Here is an 11,228-nt window from a genome sequence, read left to right on the forward strand (position 1 = left end):
TGTTTAAAAATCTAATAAAAAATCCTGAACATACAGCATGGTAAAAAGGGTCGGATATATTTTTTGATCCAACTATTAAAGTGTTTATGATGAAGAAACAAACATAAAATGCACGAATGTATTGTTTACTATAATACACATTTATTTCAGTATGACACAGACATTTTGAATTGCGTGACTGAAACAATAATTATTGTGTAGCCTACAAGGTTTATGTACAGAGTAAAGTCAAATGTCATATTTGAACACTCTACATTTGATTGTACATTGTTTATAGTTGACCCGGACCCCGGGCACATTACCCATGTGAACGCCACAGAACAAAGAATGTTGAATGAATAGGGTACGCCATATTTTGATTGACATGCTCTGTTACAATTTACCCTAAACCATAGGAGATGGAGCAACGTTTCCCCAAGTCTGAGATTCCATCCTCGAATTGGAGGACAAATATGAATAATGTTTTAGTTTGTTTTAATTATACTACTTAGAGCTTGAGGAGACGTGTATATTTTAACTGTACTTAATATATATTATATATTATAACTACACATGATCTGCTATTGTGAAGCGAAATGTCCGTACAACGCATACCCCATCCTCACTTGGAACGTCCTTTCCAGACGTGTGTTGTAGTTAATGTTAATTATCCTTCTTGACTTATTTGACATAATTCAGCACTCCCCATTCCTGGGACGGATCTCACAAGCCTTAAATATTTAGAAATAGCTTAACCGACCTGTAATTTGTGCCTAACAATCCTGCATGTTTCTTTAGCCGTGCGGTGCAGGCAGAGGAAGACAGAAGGGTGAAATGTAGATCTGTATATGTATACAAATTTCTACATAATTTGTGCCTTACACTGCAGCTTCCTAGCTGTGCCATGCTATGCAGAGTAGGCAAAGGGGTGAAATATAAGTCTGAAATTAATGTATAACCTTCATTCCTCTGGAAGTTGAGTGGTTTAAGTGGGATGAGAAGGATGCCAAAACAGCGCTAGTTGCAGGCGCTATAAGCACTTATTTCCTGGCAGATATGGGATCTTCCCATTCCTTCCTTATGCACATGCAAACCCTTTCCCACCCCCTGATTCCGAACACACTTTAAGTATACTTAATGGAGAAAAAAATAATATTTACTTTTTATTGCCCTTGTCTTGGCTTTATAACCAAAGGAAAATAAAGAATACATACTTGTGGTTCGCTTTGATAATTCTTTCCAAATTTTTTTTTTTATTTTCGCTCAGAAAAATATCGTGCATGAATCAATGTTTAGGAAAACAGACTGTATTTCCTTTCTGTGCAGTAGTCAACAATCGAACAAATATTTTAAATGAATATTTTGCAGCAAGTCATACAAAACTAGGCTACAACACAAATATTTATATATTTTCATATTTGGCACATGGTAGCCGTCGTTTACAGTAGAAATTACCTTACACACACACACACGCACGCACTCACGCACACACACACACACACACACACACACACACACACACACACACACGGGAATGTCATGTCATTCGATTGCAACTGATTTGCTCGGTCCTAGGAATAACCAGACAGAAATAAAGTCACTTGACAACAAACAAATATTACTTTTTTCATTCTTGCTAAACGACTTTTCATTGGAAACTGTTCAAAGCCCTGAATTATTTTTTAAAACTAGAAAAACGTAGAGCGTATAGGAGAGTGCACATGGCAAATCTAAGATACATCATTACAGTATTGTCCCTTATGTTGACTTTAGGAGAGCAATGAGTCTATCTGGAAAGGATGACAGCTGCCACCATGCGCTGTGTGCATCTTCACCCGGGAGAAAGCAGCATCGGAGTTTGGCATGTAGCCCTGTGACGTCATGTGTACAGCTGTGCGTGGGTCCCTGCTGTGCTCGGCTTGCTCGGCGAGGCTGCATCTGTATGCGTGCAACATGCGCGACGCGCCTGAGCTGGCCTGGTGGTACAACTGCTGTGCATGTGCGTGCGCCATAGCAGGGGATACGGGTGGGTAGCCCAGTGTGTGGGGCAGCATGTGGTGGGCACCGGCGGGCCAGTAGCACCGGTGGGCACCGGGGTTGGTATATCCACTGTCTGCACCAGTGTGGTCTCTATCCTCCCTCCTTATGAAGGGTTTACTGAGGATGCTATCGATGGAGAAGGAGCTGGAAGAGCTGGAGAACTTAGCTCCCATAACCCTCTCCTCCCGGGAGGGCGCAGATGGAGTGCTCGAGAAGCGAGTCTCCTCGTCTGGGGTCTTGATGTCCTTATTGGAACCAACGCTGGATCGACACTTACTGATGCGCTTCCTCCTGCGCCGGAACACCCCGTCGGCGAAGGTATACTCGCTGTTCGGGTTCAGCATCCAGTAATTGTCCTTGCCCCAGGGCCTGGACGGGTCCCGGAGCACCTTGAGGAAACAGTCATTCAGCGACAGGTTGTGGCGCACCGAGTTCCGCCAGCCAGTGTAGCTGCCACGGAAGAACAGGAATTTATTCATCAGGTAGTTGTTGATCTCAGCTAGAGTCAACTTGCCGCTGCCGGAGTCCCGGATGGCCATAGCAATGAGTGCGATGTAGGAGTAGGGTGGCTTGGGTCTGCGGGTGTAGGGCTTCCCCTTGCCATCGGCGCTGCTCGTGGTGGCAGGTGTTGGACTGTTGGCCACGCAGTCCCCGTCTGAGCCCAGCTCATCCCCGGATAGTGGAGAGGGGACAGTTCCCTCTGCATCACTGTGACTGCACACCTCCAAGGGAACGAAGTGGGTTGCGGAAAACACTTCAAGTTTCATGTTTAAATCTTTATTTGGTATCTTCCTCCTCTCACCTGTCAGTGGAATTGTCAGAGTTCCTCGCAGTGCAGTTCTCCTCGTCTAAAAGTGAAACAAATAGATTGTCTGTGGTGGTTCTTCAGAGAGGCGCAGGTGTAGCCGGTGAATCTGTTTCTGTAGTGGGGTCAGTGCACGTGTCTTTGAAAGCAGAGGTCGCTTTCCGTACAGGAGCTTGGTTGTACAGAGGAACTCGAGGCACCCAAACTAATGAGCAGTAGAGAGTAGATTTGTCTCAGGAGACGCGCCCTGTTATAATATAATTCCTCCGCGAGGGACTGCCCACAAGGGGCGTGGTCTATCATCTCGAGCTCAGAGTAATCTCAAATCCATTGAAATGATTGTGGGATTTACACGCTCCTTCTATTAAACGTATAAAAAGCTTAAGTTATGAGGAAGAGATAAGAACTGTGTTTTAAAAATAATATATGTTGGAAGGCTTCAACAGCTCTCTCTCTCTCTCTCTCTCTCTCTCTCTCTCTCTCTCTCTCTCTCTCTCTCTCTCTCTCTCTCTCTCTCTCTCTCTCTCTCTCTCAAAAACACACACCTGCAAGATTGTGTGCCAGAAAATAATTTTTCGGGAGGTGGCGTGCGTTTGCCAGACACACACACACAGATGTGTTTACGTTTGTAATGTTTGTTTGTAGAGAATTTCACATCATGATACATGTATTTACAAGTCTATTTCAATGATACATGAATGAAGATTCAGAACAACACACCGTAGACTAGCTCTAGGTCTAATACAAACAAATAAAACTGTGATGATTATTAAAACGTGATGATTATGTCAATGACAATAATCGGGGGGACAATTAAACAACACAACTTTTCTATCAGAAACGGTCACGTGACCCCACAACACCGCTCAAAGATTAAATTCACTGCAAGCTGAAGTCTCTTGTTGAAAGTGGAGACCTTATGTAAAAATACTATGAGTTCATGAAAGTATACAATCCAGCCACGAGGTTTATCCATGCGAGCCTAATCCACAAGCGTTGTGCCAAAATTCACAAATAATTCGATAAGCTCTCAGGGAGACCTGTTTTGGCTGCCATTGGCTCATTGACTGAACATATTTGTGCTTTTGAAGATTTCTTTCGAAAACAATGTGTGGTGTCACTCCCTGCACATCTACACGATTATATGGACACGAGTAAACACCCTTAAAACAATTAAAACAGTTATGGGGAGATGCTTATGGCTTGCTTTGTTGTTGAATCCCTGTATACAAACATTTCCACCAGCGAGGCCTAGAAACTATGGTACACTATCTTAGTTAACTTAGTTAACTGGTACACTTCCTAGCACTAACTGTATTGTTGAACTTGCTGAGATTGTTCTAAGAACTTTTTCATGTTTGAAAATTACATCTAACTGCTATGGGTAGTAAAATACACTATATACACTATATATACACAAACGTTTGTGGAGAACCCCTTCAAGTAAGTGGATACAGCTATTTCAGCCACACCCGTTGCGAACAGGTGTAGGAAAATTGAGCACACAGCCATGAAATCTCCATAGACAAACATTGGCAGTAGAATGGCCTTACTGAAGAGCTGAGTGACTTTCAACGTGGCACCGTCATAGGATGCCACCTTACCAACAAGTCAGTTGTTCAAATTTCTGCCCTGCTAGAGCTGCCCCTGTCAACTGTAAGGGTTGTTATTGTGAAGTGGAAACATCTAGGAGCAACAACGGCTCAGCCGCCAAGTGGCAGGCTCAACAAGCACAAAGAACAGGACCACCGAGTGCTGAAAGTGCGTAAAATTCATCTGTCCTCGGTTGCAACACTCGCTACCAAGTTCCAAACTGCCTCTGGAACCAACTTCAGCACAATAACTGTTTGTTGGGAGCATCATGATATGGGTTTCAGTAGCCAAGCAGCCGCAACACAAGCGTAAGACCACCATGTCAGCTGGAGTGTTGTGAAGCTCGCCACCATTGGACTTTGGAGCAATGGAAACACGTTCTCTGGAGTGAAGAATCACGCTTCACAATCTGGAAGTCCGACGGACGAATCTGGGTTGGCGGATGCCAGGACATCCCTACCTGCCCTAATGCATAGTGCCAACTGTAAAGTTTGGTGGAGGAAGAATAATGATCTGGGGCAGTTTTTCATGGTTCGGGCCCCTTAGTTCCAGTGAATATAAACATTAACGCTGCAGCATACAATGACATTCTAGATGATTCGGTGCTTCCAACTTTGTGGCAACAGTTTGGGGAAGGCCCTTGCCTGTTTCAGCATGACAATGCCCCCATGCAAAAAGCGAAGTCCATACAGAAACGGTTTGTCGAGATCGGTGTGGAAGAATGACTGGCCTGCACAGAGCCCTGACCTCAACCCCATCGATCACCTTTAGGATGAATTGGAACGCCGACTGCGAGCCAGGTCTAATCGCCCAACACCAGTGCCCAATCTCACTAATGCTCTTGTAGCTGAATGGAAGCAAGTCCCCGCAGCAATGTTCCAACATCTAGTGGAAATACTTCCCAGAAGAGTGGAAGTTCCTATAGCAGCAAAGGGGGGACGAACTAATATTAATGCACATGATTTTGGAATGAGATGTTCGGCGAACAGGTGTCCACATACTTTTGGTAATGTTGTGTAGCACCGAATTATGCCAATCTATATGTGGGTTTGTTTGAGAAGAATGTGATTTTCAGCCCTAAGGGACAGATTGAAATTGACTCTGCGGAAGTGGGGGGCCCAACTCAAGGTGTCATAAATAAAAATGCACCCTCCTTCCCAATGTTAAAAAAATTCACATGACCCCCCCACACCGACAAATAACAATAACTGTAGCGACCCTGTGTTTATAAACGTAGATATTGACTTTGCCACTTCAACATGCTTTTGAGGCACAGTCGATGCCACGCAGGGCTACGGGCCAGAAGGTTCGCTGACCACCACAGACAAGCTCACTCTACATGCCTTTTTCATTACTTCACTATCAGAGCCAGTTGCAGATATTGATCAGCTAGGGGAATCAGATTTTCAATATTTTGATGCCATATTTATAATTATAAAACACACATGCAACACATTTTCCACCAACAAGCTTCTCTACCAATCAGGGCCGACCCTGGGCATAAGTGATATAAGGGGATGTTTAGGACCCCGGCCGCTAGACCCCCCCCAATGTGCTTTAAAACCACACTATTCTCTATGCCTCAATGCAAAATGAAGAGAATAACAGGAAATAAAACAAATAAAAAATAAAGATTCTCTCTGCTGTCAAGAACGGGTCCACCAAATCTCACTTAGTGCCCCCAAACAGCTATGGCCGGCGCCGATGCACCACACAACCAATAAACAAAACATATCGACTTTGGGCACTTAATATCATGGTTTGCGTTTTCAACACCACAAGAAATAGACTATGTCAATCTCAACAAACAGAAAACACATCCCACCCTACCTTAACCAGTATGGAAGGCTTGGCTTGACAATCTCCAAATGTCATTAAACTTGTGTGGTGTTTTGTAATAGATGTCTCTTTCCATTCATCAAATTGCAGATTGCACAGTTTGGATTGATTGATATTATTTGTCAGTAAAAAAAAGAGACTTAAATATACAAATAATTGTAAAAGTGACTGGGATTGCACAGTAAAGTCATTTACTTATTTACAGTGTGGTCCCTACATATCCTACAGCAATACAGTATAAGGACTAAATGCACATCTAATTTAAACATCTCAATCTGTCTTATGGGGGTCACCTCATTTTGTTATTGTAAATTCAATGCAGTTATTAGTCTTATATTTAGCTAATTAATGATTGACAATGCATAAACTTCTACATTTTAGCCTGTTTCTTGCTCAATGAGCACCATGCGCTCTGCTGGCCTCTCTCCGTAAAAAACACCCCTTAGCTCTTGGAGTCCCAGGAAAAACTTGACTAGAATAGTTTACTGTAAGATTTTATTGTTAGCATTTCTTATACTAGTAGACAATAAGAAGAGGGAGGCAAGCTCTTGTTTGCTGAATGTTAAATACAGCAGCCAATAGAACTCATGGCCACAGGCAGGAGATGTTGAAAGAAGAGAGAGCACTGTAGGCTAGAGCAGTTATTATGCAGACCCATAACCATTGAATCTTCATGAAGAGAAAAGAAAAGAAAGCCATCTCCATCTTATTCTAGTCCTACGTCATTCAAGCATGTCATTACAATAATGAAGGATAACCAAACATTTCCTTTAACTGTTGAAAGTGGGGAAGGAATGAAGCAACAATAGGGAAAGAGGAGTCAGGCTAATAGTGCACGTTGCGCCACATTGGGGGAAATATTATGAAAGGTATGCAGGCATCAATCAGCCTACTTATTATAATACTGTAAAATAGACCCTAGTATATTTCAAAATCAAAATCGAATATCTAGCCTGTAATTGTAACTTTGTAGGCTGGATGTCCTGCACCAGCATCATGTGTTGTCTCCTGGGTTCATGGTTTAAAAGAGGTGTGTAATTCCAGTCCATATAATACAGTATAATACAAGACAGTAATACAGTCCATATGAAAAAAGATTACCTTAATGGAGCTTGTTTCATTTATTTACTCAAGAGAGCATAGTTACATCAATGAGCTTGTATGTTTTTGTGCCATGCATAATAATATATGTCATGCAGTAACCTATCGTATGTGTTGGATAACTGCACAGTCATTTGGCCTATTTTGGCCTTTTTTGGACGTTGGACAATTGTCTTTAGTGTAGGGATCATAAAATGTATTTAACGTATGGCTCATCAGGCTTAGGTAGCATCAGAAATGGTCACACCATCAAAGCCCTACTCAAATCCAGACGTGCTTTAAATGCTTTAAATTACATTTCTGCTTTGGGCGGGACATACCGGGTTAACTGGGAGAAAAGTGATTATTCTCAGGATGTAACATTTGTAAATTCCAGGGAAAAATATTCACCCCTAATCTGTATCTTATTCTTTAGACGTTTGGGGCTGCTGGTGAACATGCAGGAATAATGTGTAGGCATAATCAAAGTGACACTGGACTAGCGCACTTGCCAGTCTTTACGGTGTCTGTAGCTAGGTTTCCATCCAATTGGTGACAGATTTTAATGCGAATATTTTAACATCTGCATGTAAACAATCGTAACGGCTGTCTTGGGTGGAAGAAGAAGAGGACCAAAGCGCAGCGTGGTTAGTGTTCATCTCTTTAATAAACAACTGAACACTTAAAAAATACAAAACATCAAAGTGACAACTGACACAGTTCTATCTAGTGTAGGCACACAAATACTGAAAATAACCACCCACAAAACACAAAGGGAAACAGGCTACCTAAATATGGTTCTCAATCAAGGACAACGATAGACAGCTGCCTCTGATTGAGAACCATATCAGGCCAAACACAGAAATAGAAAATATAGAAAAACTAACATAGACTGCCCACCCCAACTCACGCCCTGACCATACTAAATAAAGACAAAACAAAGGAAATAAAGGTCAGAACGTGACAACAATATGAGTATTTCAGGGTTTCTGTAGGAAAATTTGGCATTGGACAAAATGACCAGCAAGATTTTAATTTACTGGACATTTGACAAATTTGGTGCAGCCAGTGCCATCAGTAAACATAGGATATTGGCCAAATGTTCATAAAAACAGCCTATAACAAATGACAAAAACACAATTCCTTGCGTTTGAACGTGTAGCATATAGTAGAGATATGCAAAACTTTATAGCATGTGTAGCATATTTTTTAGGCTACTTTCCTAAAACAATAATTGTCCACCTCATGGTTCAGCTGTTGGAGATTTGAGCACTAAATAGACCAATAGGCTTAGTTATCCACTGTATGATATATACTGTATATGCCTATATAAAGGTAGAGAAGCCTAAGCCTATCCCCAGAGAGATAGAGGGAGAGATATAGACATACCGGTGGCATACATTTCTATATGCCAGATGGCTACTGCATCTGCTATACAGATTTAGGGCTCCATTTTCGGCTGGAGTTAAGGCAGCACTGTTTCAGGTGTAAACATGATCCAAAGTGCTAATTTCTGGCAGCGCTGATAAGGATATTTAAGACTAACCAATATCTGGTTTTAGCCGTAATGCAGTTGGTTACGGCATTGAATTTGACAGCGGAAACGCAGCCTATCCAACCGTAACTCCCACTGCCAATATGCATATGGGACAAGAGTAGCCAAGCTTGTGGAAGGCTACCCAAAACGTTTGACCCAAGTTAAACAATTTAATGGCAATGCTACCAAATTCTAATTGAGTGTATGTAAACTTCTGACCCACTGGGAATGTGATAAAAAAAAAAAACTATCTCTACTATTATTCTGACATTTCACATTCCTAAAATAAAGTGGTGATCCTAACTGACCTAAAACAGGGTATTTTTACTAGGATTATTCTCATGGGTTAGGTGCATTCCTCCTGGGAATGGTGGAACAGGGTGAACCGTAGGCCTTTTCCTACACACCTGGTCTATAGCTACGTAATCTATAGACATGATTTAACCCCTTAGAGTTGATGTCCATGCCCCCACGGAAATCTATTTAGCATAATAAAAAAATCCCCATATAAATCTGTCCGTTTATGCTCGATATATATTTTTTTCATTGTTGCATCTCAATCCACCGCAGATGTCGCTCTTCTGCATCTGCGGTGAAAGATGACCGAGCTAGAGCAGTGTTTGTCAGACCATGAGTGTCACACCCTGATCTGTTTCACCTGTTTTGTGATTGTCTCCACCCCCTCCATGTGTCGCTTATCATCCCTGGTGTATATATCCCTGTGTTTCATGTCTCTCTGTGCCAGTTCGTCTTGTAGGCTTTCAAGTCAACCAGCGATTTTCTCGTAATCCTGCTTATATTCTCTTTTCCTAGTCCTCCCGGTTTTTGACCCTTGCCTGTTTTCTGGACTCCGTACCCGCCTGCCTGACCATTCTACCTGCCCTGACCTCGAGCCTGCCTGCCACTCTGTACCTCCTTGACGCTGAACTGGTTTTGACCTTTTGCCTGTCCATGACCATTCTCTTGCCTATCCCTTTTGGATTGTCTAATATGGATTGTTTAATATCAAGACTCAAACCATTTACCTCCCATGTCTGCATCTGGGTCTCGCCTTGTGCCCTCACATGAGACGTCCCAGAAATTTGGTCTTCTCATAAAATTGTCTTCAGCATCTGAACAGTTTGGCGTAAAAACTATTATAGGTTTACTACTCTCACGAACACGTGACTCGTCAAGACTCGTCTGACGGTCCCCCGGTACCAGTTAATGGATTAAATGTAATTAATGGATGTACAGTGCCTTGCAAAAGTATTCACCCCCTTGGTGTTATCCTATTTTGTTGCATCACAACCTGTCATTTAAATACATTTTTATTTGGATTTCATGGAATTGGCATACACAAAATAGTCCAAATTGGTGAAGTGAAATGAAAAAAATTACTTGTTTCATAAAATTAAAAAAATTAAAAAAAATTCATTTAATTCATTCATTTTTTTGGTAGACTGTATCTGTGGCAGTGACGCTAGAAAACGTACATGGTTACAAAAGTATCCATTCATCACAAGACGAAGGTTAGGCTGTCCTGAATTTAAGTACATTTCCAAGAAGAAATCCTGAAACATTATATTCAAGAATCCCATTTCTTCTTAGCTTCTTTCTTAGGAAGAAACATTGGGGAAAAATGAATAACATTTCCAATAACTATTGAGGAATAGCAACTTTGCTTAACTATAGACTTAACTATAGACTTAACTATAGAAAGTTAAGGAAAAATGGCAGTTAAGACATTGTTCTTAAGAAGGTTTTGTGAATCTGGGCCTAGGTGCTACGTGGGGTGGAGCAGGTGAACCCAAGTGCAGACTCAGATGAAGATACAGGGATAAGGTAACTAAGGTATTTATTGAAGAGCTTGGGGAGATGGGGTGCAGGCCAGGGGAGAAGGGGCAGGGTAAGAAGGTCTGGAGTGGAATCCAAGGAAGCAGTAGAGCGGGGATCCAGGGCAGGGAAGCAGGACTGATGAGGGACCAGAGTCAGAGAGGATGGAACTGTAGCAGAGAGAAAAGCAGCATCAGGCTATAGAAAACAGGTACCACAGGATAACAATCTCTATGCAGGCACAACCGGCTTGCAATACAGACTGATTGAGCATAGGTTACGATCTGGCAGTGGAAGTATTTGTATTTGTAGAGGTTGATTATGGAACAGGTTGCAGCTGGTGGGGATCTGCTCTGACTGTAGCACACCTGTCTCCACTCACACAATCAGATGCACCCACATAGAGAGAGAGGGAGAGAGCACTGGGGGAGTGGCGGAAGGTTAGGGAGACACAGGATGAGAAGTAGAGGGGGCAGATGTAACACTAAGTTTGCATCTTATGTCAAGCTTCCCTCTTTTTGCTTTATGTTAACTTATTTT

At 42.2% G+C, this 11,228-nt stretch overlaps 1 protein-coding gene across 1 annotated transcript; it reads right to left on the minus strand.

Annotated features, from left to right (window-relative positions):
- Positions 1-1,205: 1,205 nt before the first annotated feature.
- LOC139407681 (forkhead box protein Q1-like) lies at positions 1,206-3,014 on the minus strand. The gene has a single exon (XM_071151527.1). The coding sequence runs from the start codon at positions 2,784-2,786 to the stop codon at positions 1,749-1,751; it is 1,038 nt and encodes a 345-aa protein (XP_071007628.1). The 5' UTR covers positions 2,787-3,014; the 3' UTR covers positions 1,206-1,748.
- Positions 3,015-11,228: the final 8,214 nt, after the last annotated feature.

Source organism: Oncorhynchus clarkii, chromosome 4 (genome assembly GCF_045791955.1).
Source record: "Oncorhynchus clarkii lewisi isolate Uvic-CL-2024 chromosome 4, UVic_Ocla_1.0, whole genome shotgun sequence".
Taxonomy (NCBI): domain Eukaryota; kingdom Metazoa; phylum Chordata; class Actinopteri; order Salmoniformes; family Salmonidae; genus Oncorhynchus; species Oncorhynchus clarkii.

Bases quoted from the DNA above. Each gene is read 5' to 3' on its own strand.
- LOC139407681 (XM_071151527.1), bottom strand. From the start codon at position 2,786: ATGAAACTTGAAGTGTTTTCCGCAACCCACTTCGTTCCCTTGGAGGTG.